Here is a 20,380-nt window from a genome sequence, read left to right on the forward strand (position 1 = left end):
ACAGACATAGCTATTTCATTAGAAACCATTAGGACTTTTTTTTTTTTTGAAGTGACAGATTTTAAAGGATTAAACAAAATTGTCATTGATGACTTCCAAAGCTCCAACTATTTCTACAGTTTTCAGGGATTTTAAGGAGGTGTAGGCTGTGGAAGCAGACAAATGTAGGCTCGGGGTTGATAGGGTGTGGGTGGACGGGGGCTGTGTTAGCAGAGAGAGATCAAGGGATCCTTCGAAGCACTTCTTCCTCTTCTTTTTTTTTTTTTTTTAAGGACAATTTTTAAGAGTACAGTGTGTTTCTGGCAGTACCTTTTGAACAGCATTTCCAAAGAAAAATTACAGCTATTATTCTTTGATGGTTTATATGATGCACAGTTTTCTCTGCCTTAATGAAATTGGGGGAAAATGACTAATGCAGAAATAATCTAACATATTGTTAGTACAGAAAAGTACTGTCAGCCCTCATTGTGTTATACCCGTGAAGTCTTCCAGATATATGATGACACGTATATTATCTGTATCCTACATTTGACTCCATTTGGCACATTTGTTTGCTGTTCCTAAAGACTACAGTGAGTCATTGTCTCCCTTGTTGGTGAGCTGAGGAAGCCAGCTTGGGTCATGTGGCTCTGCTTGGACCAAAGAAGGCTGCACCCAAAGGACAGAAAGTTTTAGTCTATGCACGAGTGATTGAAAAAAGTAACTACAAATTATTTTGAAATGATGGTAAAATTTCTCCCAAGGAACTATGCCCTCGGAGGAGACAAAAGGACTTAGCACCCACAGAGGGGAGCAAAGAAAGAGGGTGCCCACACCCCAGACAGTCTCAGGTCTTGGAGGGCACCTGGCTGCCTCTGTGCTAAAGAAGAAGGAAGGTGATGTAGAGAAGGTGTTCACACAGCACGCCAGGGCCCGACAGGAGGTTCATCGGGACTCCCAGAGGAAAACGGGGATACTCTTGATACTGGACCGTCTCCAACTGCAACATGCATGGTGATCTCCCGGGGTTTTGTTTACATACAGGCTGATGCGGTAGGTTGGGACTCCACTCAGAATTCCGTTTCCGACAAATGATGACGCTGTGACTCAGGTCTGCAGACCATGCTGCCGGGTCACTCTCTTCTCTTGAAGCTTGCCTCCTGTGACAAGCTCCGGGTCCCCTCTTCTGTGTCTGCCGCCTTTGTCCCAGGTGCCTACATTTTTTTGCTTCCTACTGAAATGTTAGCCATCCTCAGGGTTTTCCATGAGATCCTCCTCTTACTTCCCTGGATGAGCCCATTATTCTAAAAACTTTTGCTACAAAACACTCGTAAGTCTATAGGCCCATCTAATTCCTGGGCCCAGCCCTGTGCAACAAACTCATCTCCTACTGCACACCCTGACTTCAGCATTTGCCTCCTGTGTTTTCCTCTTCCTGCCAATAGGATTCTTGTCCTGTATTCCTGCCCCAGTGATGGAGAGGACCATCTCCCTGGACGCTCCTCATGCACCTCAGTCCCAAGATATTTACCAGTACCACTTCTCCCCACAGCTCTCCGCCCATCCCTGCCCACGGCTCCTTTTCTGGGCTAGTGGAGACATTGCCACTCAGCACTCAGCCAGGACCCGGAGTGTCGTACCAGTCTGTGGCCCCTTTCCTTTGGGCTCCATAAGTCATAATTCTATTGATATTTCCAGCTCCTGGAATTGCTTTAGGGCTTCATGGATTCCACCTGAAACTATCTTTAGGGTGACCTTTCTAAACATTAACTGCATTATGTTATTTCCATTTTCCTAACATTTAGATATGTTAAAGTGAAAGAAATTAAAATAAATGTATTAATAAGATGGAGAAGGAAGAATTTCAAAATGATTTGTTATAACTTTTAGGATTCTGTTCTGACTCCTTTGAAATAGCTGTCAGACTCTCTATGCTATGGTCCATTGAGGCCCCCCCTTCATTCTCCTCCCCTCTCCTTTCCCTTTCTCCCTCTTTCTCTCTCCCCTACCCTTTTTCTTTCTTTTAACTGTGCAAGTATACTTAACATGAGATCTACCCTCTTAACAAACTTTTAAGAGCACAATGCTGTACAGCAGGTATCTAGAACTCACTGAGTACACCTGGGCTCACCTATGCTCAGAATTCATCACACGGGAATCTATTTTTTCCTCTGGATCCACATACACCATTTCTCTTTCCTTCAGTTCCTGTCTCTGCTCCTGTCTACTGGGTAAGCCCCTGTTCATCCTTTAAAGCCCACATGACTTAGTGAACTCTCAGCTCCGTTTGTACCTTGTAATAATAAATTCATTTTATTTGGGTCACTAATGTACCTTGTATATATATATATCTCTGTTAACCGAATCTTGGTGTTGTCTACTATTCAACTTAAATATGAGATATGTATGCCAAAGAACTATGTTGAAAACATAAAGGTCATGATTTAGATATATTAACGTGAAAGAAATTAAAATAAATGTATTAATAAGATGGAGAAGGAAGAATTTAAAAAAGAGTGATTCTAGTAGACACTAGCTGTATCACATGGGCTCAGATATTTAAAAAGTTGTTCATTTAAAATAAATCTTAATCACTTTAAATCTTCTAAAACTGTTTGACTAATTTTATTAAAATGCATCTAATGTGATTCAATAAGTAAAGGTATTAAATTTGACATTTCATAATTTCAAATTTCTAGTACGTCTGGCCTATAGGATTATTGTAGACCCAAGTCCAGAACTTAACTCATTCTCTGTTCTTCACCTGTCCTTGACTCACCTTGAACAATGTTCCCAATTTACTAATCTTCTAGAAATTGCGATGACTGTGTGTGGCCTACAGGCTACAAGGCATGCTTCTGAGGTCCGCCCTTAGAGCCCTTCATAACATGGTCTTCGCAGATCTCTGAAGAGGGGGTTCCCTGGCTCCACTTTCTGTCATCCAGATTCCTGCTCAGTCTTGCAGCGGAGCACCAGTGGAGGGCTCCTCCTGCACTGCTCCAGGGCCCACACCAGGTGCAGCGGAGTGCTGGCCCCGTGCTTCACACCGTGGTGGAGTTACGTTAGATGGCCTCCCTGGGTGCTTGCACTATTAATACAGATTGGATTTTAATGAGAATCATCTCATTGTGAATACTGTTTCTTGGCTGCCAACAAAACACTTTATTTTCATTATTACTAGTCAGAAATTCACCTAAATATTTTTATCTCCCTTACTCTGCAAACCTGAGCATCCCTGTGGCAAATGCTTTGAGTGTGACAGGACACACCGGGTCACAGCTGCATCAAAGTGGTCAAACTCTCGCTGCAGCATTAGCATTCGAGAAGGATGCCCCTGCACCTCTCAAAGTGCCCTGCCTGTGGAAATCTGCTCCCAGCCTCCAAGAAGCAGCTACCAGCGCACTCTCCTTTCCAGCGCCGTGAGCTTTCTCCCAGAGCCGTTTCCTTCCAGCTGATCTGAGATGCCACTGTGCTCTTTCAAGCACTGTTCCTTCCGTTTTTACCACACAAGCAGCTTCTGTGCCTGTCAGGTCATCTCCTCCCAAGACAAGCACACCACCAAACCCAGCGTGGCCGTGTGTTCCACGCACAGGACTCTGCCCAAGTTCCGGCTATTCCTGGCCCTTCCTCACACAGGTGCATTTACTGAGGCTTTTCCTGATTTTCCTGGTCTCACGTTTGTCCATCTGTCATCCTTCATCTCTCAGCACTGTACATCCATCCATCCATCCATTAATTCATTCTTTCATAATTCAAACGTCTGGCCGTGCCAGCCTCTAGGAACCCAGGGACGAATGGGACATGGTGCACCATTGCAAGAACCGGGTAAGGCACCCATTCAACCAAGACTGTCCTCTCTAAGCCGCGTTCCCATTTCCCCCACCCCAGGCCTCCGTTCGCTGAATTTCCAGGGGTGCCCACTGCCCCGTCCATTTTGCTGCGATCACAGCAGGTCACATTTTCATGGTAGCCCTGAAAACCTAGGAAAAGGAAATATTTGTGCAGCCTGGTTCTGAAATGTCTGAATGTACTTTTAAACATCCTCAAAGGATACATTTATACTAAAATGCAAGTTCTTTTTTTATAAATAGACTATTCTTGAAGTTTAACTTCAACACAGAGAAGATAATTACAGCCACACACATCTCATAGAGTACTGTATCTTCTGGTATTTGAAGAAAGTGGTTTGGCTTGAATTACATATAATTATAGGTTCGGAAAAATTAATTACTCTCACCTCGAACAGTGTGGCCTGCACAGCAGGCAGGGATGAGTAAAAAGCCCTCTTTTGAGCTTGTTGAATCAGTCACTGTGCCATTCTATATTACCTCATTAATTATGGGAATCGTATCGATGGTGGTCGAGAGTGTTAAAAACTCCCTGTTCTCAAAGACACACTGTAAAAAGCAAACCAAAGGCACACCTCAACGGGACCGTGAGCTTCAGAGTCAGAGGACGATGCATGTGATGAACTAAATGATTCATTGACAGGGCACTCTTAATCTTTATCTCCAACCAAATGTCCCCAATAATGTCAATAATTACTACCTGACCTGTGGAAGGGTACGTACAGGGGATTAGGGCGGATAACATAAGTGCAGCTGCCTGCTCACGGGGCCAGTGTCTGCACCCAGGTCACCTCCTGCCCTGACACCCATCGTGCTCTGGTGGCTTGGCTTTCCATGTTTGCTTTCCTTCTAAACCAGAAGGCCTGGGGCACTTGGCCCTGGTGTCTGACTTCCATGGCTTGTCCTCAGGCACATTTTTAGATACTCAGAATTCCTTAAATGACTTGCCGATTTTCCAAACCCGCGTCTGGTGGTGCGACTGTGTTTGATTTGAAACACGCCATCCATCTTGGTGAGCTCTCTTTCACTTTCCATCCTGGAAAGGCTGAGTCTTTTCCATCATTCAGAATTTCCAAGAGATTTTTTTCAGAAAATTCCTTTTTGTTAGGAAAAGCTTGAGTATATTCCTAACCTGCACTAACATTTTGGTTTGAAAAGAGACACTGCTGTCCAGTCACTGAAATTTAACAATTGTGCTTACTAAGGGTCATCAGCAGTGCTGTCCCCTCCCTCCCTGCCTCTGCTGACACCTCCGCTCTCCCCACCTCTGCTCTCTCTTGCAGTCTGCCAACTGGCTTCCTGGCCCAATTCTTATTTCAATATCAGCCTGCTCAAAGCCTAAACCAGGTCCTGCTCTGTCTTCTCTTAAGCTCCTCCGTAGCTTCCCAGGGAACTGCAAAGGGAACTTGGTCTCAGCAGGTCCCCTGCTGCCCCTAACATATTCTCAGTGGTGCTTCTGCCCCAGTGGATGAACTGGGTCTTAATGGGCAAGATACCTGAGCTCTTATAAGACTTTTAGAGCATAAGAAGGGATCAAAAATACTTGTAAAAAATTAAACCTGGAATTGGGGAAAGTACAGAGGGAATGGGATTGATGGGCATAAGAGGAACAGCATTTTTGAGTTGTGAAGAGCTGCTTGCTGCCCAGTAGGATGGAGGTTTGAAAGACCAATTATTGTAATAGCCAAGGTAATTTTGCCTCCCCAGAATTAAATTCTTTAGTAAGTCTCTCATTAATTTTTCTCCTTTGCAGGACAATTAGTAGAAAAACAAGGGCTGAGAATCTCTGCTCTCCAGCATTGTTCCTCCCACCACACCAGGTTCTCTGGGCTGCAGCCACCCAGTTCCCTGTGAATGCCTGCATTTCAGGTATCAGCACACCCTGCCCCTCCCCTGTCCCAGCACCAATCTGAATTGATCTGCCACCATGTGTCCCTGCTGCTTCCCTGTCGGTGTGGATCCTCATCTGGGTTTGCTTATTTCCCCTTCCCCCCACGCCCCACTGGGCTGTAAGGCATCATAATCGCCAAGTGTAACTTCAGAAACATAAAGGCACTCAATAAATGCTGCTGGATCAGTCGGTGAGTCTGGAGGAGAAGAGATTAGATGGATTTCTAAGAGATGAAACTTGGATTACGCAGTGCCACAGTTTTTATTTAGCAATTACTTAGTGCCAGATAGTATTCTAAGCCTTTTGCATAATGAAGCTGAGATGAAAGCTACAAAGTTACTTTAGAGGAAGAAACTGTCACACGTCACCCAAACTTGACTGCAGATGCCTTCATTTCCAAAGGGAAAGTGTGATCCCAAGCAGGAGGTTTGCTCATGCATGCATTCATTCAACAAGTACTGGTTGACTGCCTAACATGTGCCAGACTCCAGGGGTCGTGACAGAGAAGGACATGCGCCCACACATGAAAATGTATGAGATCTGTCCTCACAAGCTCTGGGTGAAAAGGGAGAGAGATGGGTGACCTGGGTTACATGCATGTAATATGATTTTTAAAACCTGAGGAGCGAACACACCAAACTTCCTTCGGTAGTTTAGCTCCGAGAAGTTTGTGTTTTCTTCTTTATTTTTTTTCTATTTTTAAAATTTCTTATTTCTTAATAAATAATACCGTTTTTCTAAAAAAATGTGTTGATATATCTGTGCATGGTATGTGTTCAGTATAAGCAAGAAAAGAAATTAAAATATATGCATACATGGCAATTTCAGTTAGAACATACAACATTTCACGAGATACCCTTACACCCCTAATGTTTACTTTTTTGACATTGATAATTCCAGAAAAAGAAGGAATATGAGGGAAAGGATGATTTCATGGGCTATTTTCTGGCTTTATTACAGTTGATTTATGGAGTGCTCCCGGAGTAATAAAATAAATTTATTGTATTAATAAGAGCCAGGGCCCCAACACAAGTGCCTCCTCTCAGAAGGTGCAGAAGAGCAGGGGTGGTTAAAACTGCAGACGCTTTTGCTGCTACTTTTATCATCTTTTCTCTACTGTACTACTTTAGACTAATGAAATAATAAATCCTTCGTCCAGCTGATTTTATTTAAGGTTATGGTAAAATGTTAATCTCATACTTCTCAGCACCGTGCGAGCAAATCCTTTAAAGATGGCATATTTTACCTTGACACATAATGAAATCTAGACCGTCCCATGAGAGTACAGGAAGACAGTGACGATGATGATCGTCGTTAGTGAACCGACTCGCATAGGAAAAGTGGATCTCATTAAAACGCGGGCTGGTGGCGGTGAGTGGCTGTGGTTGCCTCTTTAGGTCCGTCTCTCACACTGTGTGGCTGCACACGGGGATCAACCATGGGGGCCGCTGGGGTGCAGAAGTCCTGCTTTCATCTCTTAATCCAAGTGTGTCCTCAGAAGCATCCCTGGGCCTGACTCATCCTTCAGTGACGATCATGATATCCAGGGTGGACTCTGAACTGTCCCTCTGCCACCTCTGGCAGATGTCAGGGGCACCTGCCTCACAGGGGCTGCACAGGATGTCCCTTTGCCTGTCCTCAGCTCCCTCCCCAGGGAGTGGTAGGAACCCACTTGTGACCACAATGGCAAGTGTCCCCCGACTCTCCTTCCCCATCTGAGCTACCCCGCCTCCCCCTGCGCTCGCTCGCAGCCCTGTTCTGAGCGGCACCCCTGGCAGCGCAGGAACCCGCTCCGACAGATTTGTTTCTCTATCCGTCATCCCTCCAGATGGCTGGGAAATGAATATAGCATTCAAATAACCACACAGCAGAAACCGTCCTATAACCAGTCGATGCACAGAAAATGTGTGAAAATCAGATTATACCACTTATTTTTCCACTAAGAATGAGTCTCAAAGGTTTTCATTTTACATAAATGACATAACAAGCACAACAAGCATGCTCCACACGCAACCCGGAGCCCGCTGAGCACCTTTCTGCTGCTCGGGGCGGGAGGAGCAGAAAGCCCCGGATTAAAGACCAGGGATCCAGAGGGAAGACTCTCAAAGCCACTTGAAATAGCCCTGAATTAAAAATATGTCTATGTAGATAAATAAGATCTGATGACGACGATGATAAAACAAACAGTAGATGTTAACAAATAGCGGCTTAACTGTTTCCAAACTATGACTTAATTCAAAGTATTTGGATCATTTTTTCCACAAATGAAGTGATTCATGGACTGTTTCATAAAGAAAAATATATCTGGTGGAACAGAAAACAGCCCTAGAAGTGAGTCATGTAGATTCTATTCAAATCATCTCAAGAAACTTCCATTTCTCCCGAGCTAGCCAAGTTTCATCTTGCCAGTCAGGACACAGCCCTCCTGGTCCACCTGCTCTGAAGCGCACCGTTCCCGTGCCCACATGGTAGGGAAGCAGCAGGATGCCCTCCTCGCCACCACGGCCTCTGACTTTCTTTACTTTTTTAAAAAATAAAAATACAGTGGAAACAACAGTTTTGAGTATGAGAACAGTGGTTCCGTGAGTTGGCCAAGACCTGTGGTCCCCAGTTCCCACCCTGTGAAAGAGGCCTGAGGGGCCTTGGAGAGGAAAAGGCTGGATGCGTGGAGGACGGAATGGAAATTAGCTGTCGTAGGCAAAGTGCTTTGGAGCAAAACAATGTGATTTATGTTTTCTTTTCCAAAAAATGCTTAAAATGTTTAATTTGGTCTAATACAATAACCTACAGTTAAGATATATTTATGGAGAAATTATACATTTTAAAGTTGTTTTTAATCATGGAAGTAATGCATTAATACAATTAGAAACGTAGCTATAAACAAAATTTATGTCTGATTTTCAGCTCCAAAAAAATCTCTAGATATTACCAGTTAGGTTTTTGTTGTGAATTATATCAGATTTTATAATTTCTGAGATATTTATGTATCTATATAAAAGGTGGAATATTGTGGGTAGCTTCCTATTCATAAAGATAGGCAGGAGTCTGTGCCGCGTCCATCCTTCCGTCTCCGTGGGTAGAAAGATGGTTGGCCACCCCACAGACAGGTTCCTTCTGGAGAAGCCCCGGTGCTGAAGGGGAGGCCGCCCTGGGCTAGATGTGGAGGAGGCTAAGGAAGGTCCTGGGGCTTCGGGGAGAGCGAGCAGGGGAGAGAGCACCTGGCGTCTGGAGTCCTGGGAACTGCAGTCTGTGCTGGGAGCCACAGAGCTGACCACACAGAGCAGTGAGGCTGGTTCCAACTGCCTCTGCTCAACAGGGACCGCGGCCCTAACCTGGTGCATCTCCACCGTGGATCGCCTCCCCCACTTGCTGGCTCTAGGCAGCCAGGTGGCGTGTAGGTCTTGGCTCTGAACGAGAGTTGATATCCAACATCACGTGATTGCAGTCTTCCTCTCCTCTTCCTCCCACTCCTGGTCTGTCTTCTCCTCCTCCTCTCCTTTCCAAAATACAGCTGGGAAGAAGTGTACAAATGCTCTATGCTCCCGGCTGGCAGCTGGGCTAGGGAGCGTCCTGATAGGTTCAGCCTGCACAGGGAAGTAGCTCGGTGGGTTTCCCCTCCTGGGACAATAAGCACGAACCAGACCACGGGGCAGGCCGCCCAGGTAAGCGGGCAATGCACAGGTGCTCCAATCAAAGCAGTACCAGAATGGACCCAGGGCTTTTGAGTTCTGGAATTTGAATGGAATGACTTCAGAATTGGCCTCTGGTGAGGGTCTTGTGCTGTTTGTATTACATATCGAGTTAAATGCAGAGGAAAGAACACAGCATAGGAAGAGTCACATATTGGCCTTGACAAAGTGGCCTTCCCACAAAAGTGCATCTCAACTGCACCTACTGCTTGGTTCAGTATGCTGGTCCCCAGGACAAGGGCCCTTGGAGGCTCACTTTCCTCATATCTGAACTGGGGTCAGAACTACTCAAACTGCCTGCTTTCCTTTCTGCGTGGAATTGTTATTAGGCTCAAATTAAATACAGTTAGGAAAGTTCTGGTTAGTCGTAAGACCCATGTGAGACCCGCAGGGACAAGAGGCATTCTGATTTACGTGGTACTGAAGTTCCTCTAGCTGACTCCAAACTCGAGAGCACATGAAGAGTGTGTGGCACGCACAGGAACACACGCATGTGCAAAAAGTGGGTAGTGCCTGTGGGTCATGTGTGAACCCAACTGAGGACAGGACATGTCTACCCTCACCTGGGACAGGAGACACTGATGTCTGTTTTTGTCACAATGTACAGACTGTGTCACTGGGGAGCTGAAGACTTCAGGCAGTCCTTCAACAGGATCTATTAAATTAGGGAAGGATGACAAAACTTCCAAGACCCATTATAATGGCAATAAAAGGATAATGTTTTTATTTAAGAAAATTGAATCTCTAGCTAAGACCATAGGCAGGTTCACACAGAAAAAAAAAAAAAGATTCCAATCTCTTCTCTCCTCTAGCATTGCTTTTAGAAATATAGGAAAGAACAGCAATTAATCTTATGCTAAGCATAAAGGGACAAGGCCTGAGCACTGACTAGTAAATAAAAAAAAAACCAGCGCCACCCTTGGCCATTTGGCAACAATGCCACAGGTACAGCAGCTGTCCATCACCACCTGCTGCTGCCTCAGGCAGACAGCTCCGTACTCAGGACCAGGCGGAACAGAGATCCCCACATCTCAAACACAGGCTCTGCTCCTGAAACTGAGGAGTCTGAATGCAGGGTCAGGAATAAGGGATTTATTTATTTTTTTTTTTTGAGAAAAACTACTTTGCTGTCTATGTAACAGTGAAACGTGGATGAGCTTTATTTCCATGAAGTCCACTACTTTTCTCCCGGCACAAAGTCTATGGGAATTTCCACCCTGAAGAAGCTGCGGGAGGACAGAGCTCTCCAGTGGGAGGACACGGGCACGAGAGCAACGTGCTCTCAGAGTGAACGCAGGACTCTCTCCCTCCTTCATCTTGTATTTTCAGCCTCTTTGTGTGGAATTTAAAAACCAGGAGAAAATGGATTTGTGCAATGAAATGGGAACCCTATCCCATTTTTAAAATCTTGATGTTCTTTTTCGAAGTTCTTGTGTGCGTTCCAACTGAATAGCATCCTCAGCTGCTATTTCAAGGGTCCCAGCACAGACACAGATCTAGAAGGAGCAGCGGCGGCTGCCTGTGTGCACCAGTGTCTCCCAGCCTGCTCCCACAGCCCCTCTTTCCATGAGCTGCAGGGAGCCCTGCTCAGGGGCTTTGGTCAGTGCCCACCACAGTCTTCATGGGAGATCTGCTCCGGATTCCCTGGCTCTCCCCGTATGTGTGGAAATGCACGCATACATGTGAAGACACATACACAGACGCACTCTTCATCTGTGTGTATTCTTTAAAAGAAAAGTGTACACTAAGAAAGCCTTGGTGTTACGTGACTCCGGAACCATTCCTCCACAATCGCTTATTAAAAGATTCCAGGGATGAATCAGTTGAAGTGGAAATCACAGGTCTGTGCATCCCACACCGTGTCACCACCCCGAGTGTGGCTCGCTGACATCAGGCCCGTTAGTAATCCCCCTCCTCCTTCCTTTTTTATCCACTTTGGCACTGTGTGCCTCTCTGACAGCCACCGGGTGAGTAAGCTTCCTCCTTCAGACTTTTATTTAAAGTTCAGCTTCCATTATCAGTGAGAAAAAAGAAGAGAGCAAAGAAAGAGATGGGGGACAATGGAGTCCTGACTCAGCATCGCCCAACAGCAGGCTCTTGGTCCTCGTTGGGGACAGTTGAGTCTGCTGTGACCTGCAGTAGTCCCTGCCTCTGTCCATGAGGCTGGGGCACTTTCCGACCTGGCCTGCAGTCCAGAGCCAGCTGCTCGCACCACTGAAGCCAAGGCCTGGGTTGGTCTCCTGGATAACCCTAGGCTTCTACTTACAGTCGCTGGGCCTATCAACGGTCCAAAGGGGCTTGTGTCTGTCTCCCAGTAATTGCTGTTTTACAAAACCTATCACTTCGAGCCATGCTGCTGGCCACCTGTGCACCTTGTGGTACTTCGTGGCCAGACACTTCCCACGGCCCCGGTGTCATGTCCAGGATGGCTCTGACCTTACCTTCTCCTCCCAAACCTCCTCTTCCTAAAGGGAGTCAGGGTGAGATTCTGATGCTCTTTGAGTAGTCACACAACACCTGCAACTGTCCCCTCCTGCCTCAGGTGGGCATGCCCATGTTACTTTACTTCTGCTGGCCTAGTGGCAGGTGCCCTGGACCCGGCTCTGCTCCCCAGGGATCCCAGACCACAGACAAAGACTCCTCATAGTGACACCTCTGCTACCAGCGAGACCGAGGTAGGCAGCTCCATGCCATGGCCAGTGAGCAGCAGAGCCAGGCACAGGGAGACGGGGAGGGCCTGAGCCGGGCCTGAGCCGCCTGCAGACCCTGGCCTCAGCCAGCAGATGACCCAGCGCCTCGGTGTCTGGCTTCTCTGAAGTTCCTACCGCTACAGTTCGGATGTTGTACATGCCCCCAAGGCCATGTGGGACCTGGGCAAACAGAGGGCCACCCACTGAGGCTGTGACCAATCTCCTAAGTGGCCTCATGTGCTGGGCGAGACGCCACACCCCTGAATCATAGGAGCCCTTCCTTATCCACGCATCCGGGAACTCTTTCCGACAGGAAGACCCCGCGGCTCCCCGCAATGACCCGCTCACTCCTTAAGGTCCTACCCTGGAGATCCCCAGCTTGTCGGCCACCAACCTGCCAGCCCTGTAGTTGACACTGCTGCAGAAGAAGCCGGCACCTCTCCTCCGGGGGCTGCTCCTCCTTCTGGCGCAGGAGTGTATCCGCCAAGGGCTTGTACCTGTCAAAAGCAGCAGACACAGGAAGAGTGACTGATAGCAGCACAGGCGACCTCAGGGTTGTCTTCCTCACGTCACTGCTCAGCCCCCTAAATGTCCCAGGAACCCAAGTCCCCATCCACTGCACGCCCACCAGCCAACCATGGACAGCCCAACCTTCCACAGGGAAGGCGATTTTTCAAATGAGTCAGGAATATTTTCAAGCCTTTCATTTATGTTTAGAACTGTCAAAAAGCCATGCAAACCATTAATTCAAAGAAAATTTGAAGAGAAAAAAATCATTCTATTAGTTTTAATGTAACATTTGAATTGCTCTTTAAAAACACAGATTATAAGAAATTTAAGTATCTTTCTTATGACCACTTGAGAGTGAATCTAGCTGTTGTGAGAGTCCATAGTAAACAGACATGAAAATAACTGCCAATCCCATTTAAACAAGAGGTAGAGTAGCTTCCTTCTCATATATTAGGGACTGGGTATTTTAAATGTTCTCAAAGTACATTGTCTCAAATACCTCTGAATAGCTGACTTGCATTCCTTAGCTGAAATTTGCAGCAACATGATAGTTTTATATAGATTTTTCAAAAATGACTTTTAAAAGTATAGCCCCCATTCAAAAAAGTCTCTATAAAACTTCCTTTGCACTTATGGTATTTAACCTGAACTATACGCAAGGCTTCCCAGGAAGAAGAGGAGGAGGAGGGCGTGAGAAAGAGTACGAAGAGGAAAGAGGAGGAGGAAGAGGAAAGAGGAGGAGGGAGAGGAAAGAGGAGGAGGAAGAGGAAAGAGGAGGAGGAAGAGGAAAGAGGAGGAGGAAGAGGAAAGGTCGGGAGGAGGAGGAAGGAGGAGGAGGAGGGAGGAGGAGGAGGAGCAGGGGGAGGAAAGCCACAGCTGAGCAGCAGCCCGTGCACTGTATCCTGTGGACTCTTGTGATCAGAAGGACGCTCGGGTCAGGTGGGTCTGCAAGCTGATGGGAATCAATGCCAACACCGGGACCTGTGTCTTCTGTACAGTGTTTCAGTGCTGAGAGCAAGGACACAGCAGCAACCCTGACCTCTCCTAAAATGAGTGCTCAGCTCCCTCTGGGTGGTCAGGACACAGGGCAAGCCGCCTGTACCTCTTGACTCACCGCTTCCCTCTGAGTGGCTGTGAAGGTAGGGGACGTGCACCGTGGACAGCCATGCCAGACCCCTGAGCATGGCCTTACCTCTGCAGTTCTGCAGGTGAGTGAGGGGCCACACCTGGGGCCCTGCTGCAGTCACCAGGTGTCTGGCACACGATGCAGGCTATGGATTGAACGTTCACCTCCTGAAAGTCACACTCACCAGCTACCCCTGAGGACCTGGCATTAGGAGGGGACTTTGACTAGTCATGAGGATGGGGCACTCCTGAATGGATCAGTGTTCTTAGCAGATAGACCAGAGTTCCCCTTTCCCCACATGAAGCCGCAGTGAGAAGATGCTTGGTCTAGGACTTCCAGCCTCTTTGGTATATGCAGCCTATGGAAATTTGTCATCGTGGCTTGAACTGACCAAGATAACACCGGGTGGACTCTTCAGCAGAAGACACTTCGTATTTCCTTTCTTAAATTCCTAGCATGGTCACTGAAAGCTCTGTATACAATTTTTCCTGGATGGAGAATCTTCACCATCTTGCTATCATAGCCAGACAACTCCACCCAGGTCAGCAGCAGCCCCTCCTGCTCACAGAGAGGCTTTGCTCCTAGGTCACACTCACCGTGTGGGAGGACATGACAATAGCGAATCATTCACAGCAGAGCCTGGACACTGAGCCGATGCCAGAGGCCGGGGCAGGGACCCTCTTGCTCATCACTTTGCCCACTCTGTGCACACATAAGTGTGGAAGGCTGAAGCAGCCAATCTGGACTTTTGATGGTTATTCAGAATGTGATTTCTTATACACTAGGCTTTCAGGTGGCATCTTTGTTATATCCTGACCATACTGTGGTGGCTGCAGAAAAGAAAGGGAGATGTCCAGGGTGCGACAGAGCAGAGCGAACAGGCACACTGAGTGTGTGAGGAGGGTCAGGAGCTGGGGTACTGCACTGGGCAGTGGGGACCACCAGATGATGCTGCCGCGTGACAGCAGCACGTCTCCGAGCAAGCCTGGGTGATGTTGGTGGTGTTGCAGCGCCTGAAGGGGACAGGCGATACAAAAGCACAGGATGTCTGAGTAGGAAAGAAGCCGGGTGGGGGCTGAAGTGAGGCTTAGGGCTCTGCCTTTGCTGCACCACTTCTACGAGGCCCACGCCAGTGACCTAGAGGTGATTCTCTGCCTGTCCTCACAGAGAGGCTTTGCTCCTATGTCATATTCACCGTGTGGGAGGACATAACAATAGCCCGGGATTCTCTGGCTGAATCATCTCATCATTCTCTGGATGAGATGCAAATTCTATCCTTCCCAATGTGTCCTCAAAGTGCATGCACTGCTGCAGGGTCAGTGACCATCGTGTAGATTTCATGGTGTCCACCTCTGTGTGCAGCAGGTGCAAACAGGTGACGAGAGGCCATGAGCTTGGGCAGGGGAGTGGAGGTTGGGCAGCGGCAGTTCCTGGGCATGGAATGAATGCCAACGCTTCTCACATCACCAGTCATGCTCTGCAGAGGCAGAGAGCCTGCGTGACAATCCTACCTGAGAGGAGAGGGTGGGCGGGGCAGAGACGTTAAGTCCCTTGCCCGCATGCACGGCGGTGATGCTGCAGGCTGAGTTCTGCGCTCCAGGAGGTGAGCACATGGGATCTGTGGAGGAAGGGTCTTTGCAGGGTGGGAGTTACTATGAGAGCACTAGGTGGGCCCTACTTCAACATGACTCAGGGCCTTAGAGAAGAGGAAAATTCCCTGTGAGGCATCAGCACCAGGAGTGGCCGCTGAAGAGGAAGTGATACGGCTGCAGACTAAGGAAGACCAAGGCCTGTGGCCACCACCAGCAGCCGGCAAGGGCCAGCAAGCGCTGTACCCACTCTTAGAGGGAGCAGGGTCCCGCCTTTGTCAGCCTCTGGCCTCCTGAGTATGAGTGAATTTCTGTTCAGGCTGCAGTCTGTCAGGCTGAGCCTGCCGTACTTTGTTAGAGCAACACCAGCAAATGGACACAGAGGGTACCCGTGGCTGAACTGGAACCCAGGGTGACCTGACTACAGGCCGTCCCTCCACCCGGTTGCCACAGTCGGGTGAGAACAGCCTGCCCTGCCCCCAGAGGGGCCTAAAGTGCAAGAGAAGAGCAAGCATGCAGAACTGAGCAGGGAAAGAGCGCTGGCCGTCATAGCACCGTGAGGGTTCCCACAGGACCCTGGGTTTGCTGGCCCCTGGGCCCCTGGGCCTCTTTCACAGTGGGCTCATGGGGAATGCAGGCTCATTCATGCCTCGGAGCACCCAGCACCCCACCATTCAGCCAGTGACACAGTGACATGCAAGCACTCAAACCATCTCTTTATTCTCTCTGATAACTGTCTCATTTGGGAGCTTTGTTAATTATAACCAAAAATTTAATATATATAATTCAAGTATCTGAATACAGGGTTAACAACTCAGAATGAGAAACCTTGCACTTGATGCTTTTTTTCTCACTTTATGTTATTCTTTCAACACTTGAAATGGCATCGTTCTGACATTTCCACTGGAAAGACCAAAACATCACCTTAGGCAGGGCGAGATACCTGGATTCAGCGAGACTTCGGTCACTGTGTCTTTGGGATGTGACTGCTGACCACAGGTGGGAGAACAAGACCATGTTCTATCACTGAGCCGAGAGGAGACCACCCAGGAACTTCAGTCTAAGACTCAGGCCACGACAGCCTGCAGCAGCAAGTGGGTCCTGAGCGAGGAGCAGTTGCAGATGGGACTTGTCAGCGCTTGTTCCCCACACCCCCTACTCCTGTGGTCCCAGACCGGGACACCGGGGTCCACTGGAGACCCCTATTCTCAGGCTTCCACCCTTCCTTCATCTTAGATGAACCAACTGACAATAAAAAGTAAGAATCAAGTCTTGTCTCAGCCTGGGTTAGAACAAGGGGAATGACCACCATCTTGCTGCACCTCTAGAATCGGGTCCCAGTGCATTCCAACTCAGTCAATCAACTCACCAGTACTGACTGAGCACGGGCATGTGCTGGGGACTCTTCCGAGCACGGAGAATGTATGGGGAGTGAAAAAGGCTAAGTCCTTATATTCTACCACAAAGAGGGCACCAAAATTAAGGAAGGAAGTGTGCCAGATATTATATCAAAGATTCAGAGGAAGGAAGCCAGGAAGCTCCTACTGTGTGCAGATCCCAGACAGGAAGGAAGCTGGCCTCTCCAGGCTGAGGTCAGAGGCCTTGAAGGAGCACCAGGCCCACCCTGGGAACGTTGAGGAGGCCAGTGTGGCTGGAGAAGTGAGGAGAAAGGTGCAGGAGGTGAGCTCAGAAAGATAAGCACACGGGAGAGGGCGTGGGCTGCAGATGACGGGCAGGACTTGGCTTTAATTCCGAGTCCTGCAGGCCAGCGAGTGGAGGGGAGGAGTGGAGCCATTTCGCCTGGTGCAGAAAGCATCGGCTGGGCTGACAGCAGGCTGCAGCAGGGTGCAGGCCAGCCAGGGAAGCCACGGGGCCCCTTCTCAAGCCTGGGGGAGAGACTTGGAACCAAGAGGGTAGCCGTGTGTGGGGGGATGAGAACCAGTGGACTTGGCACCAGCTTGTGGACCCGACAGGGTTTTCTGAGGGATGGAATGGTGGAGGTGAAAGGAGAGGAGATGACAGCAAGAGGTGGTGTAGGTTTCGACATCTCCTGAGATGGAGTGGAAAGGGAAGAACGCTGTCTCCCAGACCAGGGCTGCCCAGATGGGAGGGAGAGGGTGCCGGCCGGAGCCCAGAGGAGCCAAGGACCCAGTGTCGGCCAGTGCCTCCTTTGTCCCTGGTCACTAAGCTGAGCATGGCTTCCTCCCTGCCATGGTCTCACAGTGGCTGGACAGGCTGGTGCTGACTGTGCAGAAAACTGAGTTCACTTCTTTCAGGGTGTCCTTGTGGACCTCTAGCCTGAAGGCGTGTGGGAGGTTCAGGCATCTCCCATGTCTTGTGGCTGTGGCTCTGCCCACTTCTGACTTGCCCTTCCGCCTGTTACTCTGCATCCTAAGTCAAAGTTCCTAAAAACGTCCTTAACATGGGCACTGTTCATAGAGTACTGTCCAGGGGTGGACACTCCCCTCAGTGCACTCAGCATCAGGACTGGGATGACATAAAAATTCAAAAAATCATGGTATCTTACAAAATCATACGTGAGACACACACCCCAGGCTGAATTCACTTTGAGGTCCCTGATTGAAGACAGAAAGACCCAATGGAAGACACAGAGAGGCTAGCAACAACCGAGAGGTATCGAGTAGGACCTCAGGAAAAGGATGGGGTAAATGTCTCTCCCTTCAAGAGTCACTGTTTCAGACAATAAGCAGCTTTGATATCCTATCTCTGGAGTTGGAGACGAAAATGAGCTAATGCAGAGACCTCAGAATTCAGGCTGAACATGACGGCCTTTAACTGATGGTTTCAACAGGTCAACCAGGAAGTGGGGGAATCATTTTCTTTAAAAAATGTAAGGTATGTAAATAAACATTTTTTTTAACCTCAGACAAGTTCTCTGAATTTGTTTCTCTTTGCTGAATATTGAATTTATCTCTTCATTCTCAAAAAAATCTATTTTTTTGTCATGCTAAAACCCCTTAATCATTTAATTCTCTCAAGAAATATTTATTGAGCTCCTATTATGGGCAAGATATTCTGCCTGGAAACGCTGGATCCCAAGGTGTGTGGGGTGAGGTTCTCACTCCCCTGTGCGCACTCCAGTGTGAAATAGGACTCGCTGAGGCCAACATCAGACCTCAGAAAAGGTGTGGCCCTCTTGTTTCAGGGCCTGATGGAACTCACCTGATTATGGTCATATTTTTACTTCATGGTGGACCACAGAATGTTTGGGGAAAACCAGTTACCTTTTCATCCCCCAGGAACACAGGGGACAGTCGATGACGAGAGGAGAATGGGAAGAGACATGGAACGTTCTAGAAGGACTGATGGAATGGACAGGAGGGAAGGAGAGCAGAGAGGGATGGTGGGAGACACCCGTGGGACGGCAGAGTCGAGCTGCGGGCAGCAGTGAGGAGCACTGCAGGGATTAAAGGCATCTGCAAGGACAGGACCAGAAGGGTTCGGTGATTGGAGGGTCAAAGCCAGTGTCCAAGACCTTGGAGAAACACATCCCCATGTGGGGCACCCAGGCCTCAGCAGATGGCGACGAGCCGAGGCTCAGCTTTGGTGGCTCAGGACGTACAGCTTGAGGGGGAAACGAGTGGTCAGTGTTCCTTGGATGTTCTGCTCTGTAAAGGCAATGAACACTCAGAGCTTACAGGCAACGTCTGAGCACAAACCCTGCATTGTACTCACCCCAGGTTCTGTATGTTCATTTTAGGATGAGGGCGTACTTTCTTCTAGAATGGCTCTATTGACATTTTCCCTGGAGCACAGCATGGTGTCTGTACCCGCCACGGACACCCAAATGTGTCCTCCTGGCCTGTGAGTGTTGCTCTCCCTGTCCCTGCTCTCGCAGTAAACACAGCACAGGTGCAGAAGGGTGATTGTCTCGTTGATTCCCGGCATCGGGCAGGCTGAGTGGCGGGATGCCCGTACAGCTGCCTAGCAACAGGACTGACATGCACTGAGCACGCAGCGGGAAGGATGAAGAAGGCAGCGCTGGGGCTGGGGAGACAGCTGACACCCATCTCACGAGGAGGGTGGGGCTCGGATCAGAAGCAGGGATGAGTCAGAGAAGGCAAAGATGTGCAACTTTGTTCTTTTAAGAAAAAGGATGTGCAAGCAAATAGACAGGTTGTCAAGGATCCCCTGGTTCACAGAGGAATCTTCTGTGTTCTCACGTGCACAGGGCCTCTCCTTCCTGTGACTCTGGCTCAGCCACCCCACTGGCCACTGCAGTGTAGTCCAGGCTGACCGTGGCACCTGGGGTCTCCTCACACCCCACTCAGCAGGAGCTGCACTGCTCGGCTCGTGTGGGAGGCTTCGTCAGGTGCTCCTGTCCAGCTTCCCTGACGGTTCCTGCCACCTGCCCACAGTGGACAGTCCACTCCTGCACCCCCAGGCTCCTCTGTGGGCGCCATGCCTGTGCCTGGAGCTTCTTCACCATCACAAGCTTCTCCACCACATGCACACCCCTGCTGGGCTGGGCCCTTCCTGTGCATTCACAGAAATGATGACAAGGGGCACCAGCAGAACTTCACTGGCTGCTGAGCCTACTCCAACATTCAGGCCTAGAATTTGGCCTGAGTTTATTTTCTCATCCACTGGGATCCCCAGGAGGCTCCAGAGTTCTCACAATAGCCCACTAGGTCTCCACAAAGGGAAGGAATCTTTGCTCGGCTGCTCTGCCTGACCCAGGCCACTGCCGATGGGTCAAGGCTGACTTCCCCTCGCCTTCCACATTCGGGGGGACACGTGTCGTCCCCCGTAGAAGTGTAGCCAGGCCATTCCCGTGGCCTTGAGTCTTTCCTAAGACTCTGAGGAGCTGGCCTCCTGCAGTTGTGAAGTGCAGGGTGAATGGGGAGGACTAGGGTGGTCTCTCCAGGCGGCTGGCTTTGCCATGGGGCTTGGAACAAGGTGCTGGGGGTAGGTGGCCATGTGTGGCAGAAGGCCAGTGAGGGAAGAGCCAGCCCTGGACGTGGCCTACAGCCAGGCTGGTGCTGTGGGCTGTGGGAGTGGGCGTGGGCAGGGGCTTCCCAACTTCCACTTGCCGTT

General features: G+C 48.9%; 1 protein-coding gene across 1 annotated transcript in view; it reads right to left on the reverse strand.

The window, feature by feature from the left end:
• Positions 1 to 20,380, reverse strand: part of Myo16 (myosin XVI) — a 394,733-nt gene that overhangs the window by 78,032 nt on the left and 296,321 nt on the right. The window contains exon 27 of the mRNA XM_026399873.2: positions 12,492 to 12,594. Within this exon, the coding sequence (XP_026255658.2) occupies positions 12,492 to 12,594 (103 nt within the window). The remainder of the gene's footprint in view (positions 1 to 12,491; positions 12,595 to 20,380) is intronic.

The sequence above is a fragment of the Urocitellus parryii genome, chromosome 2 (assembly GCF_045843805.1).
Source record: "Urocitellus parryii isolate mUroPar1 chromosome 2, mUroPar1.hap1, whole genome shotgun sequence".
NCBI classification, from domain to species: Eukaryota; Metazoa; Chordata; class Mammalia; order Rodentia; family Sciuridae; genus Urocitellus; species Urocitellus parryii.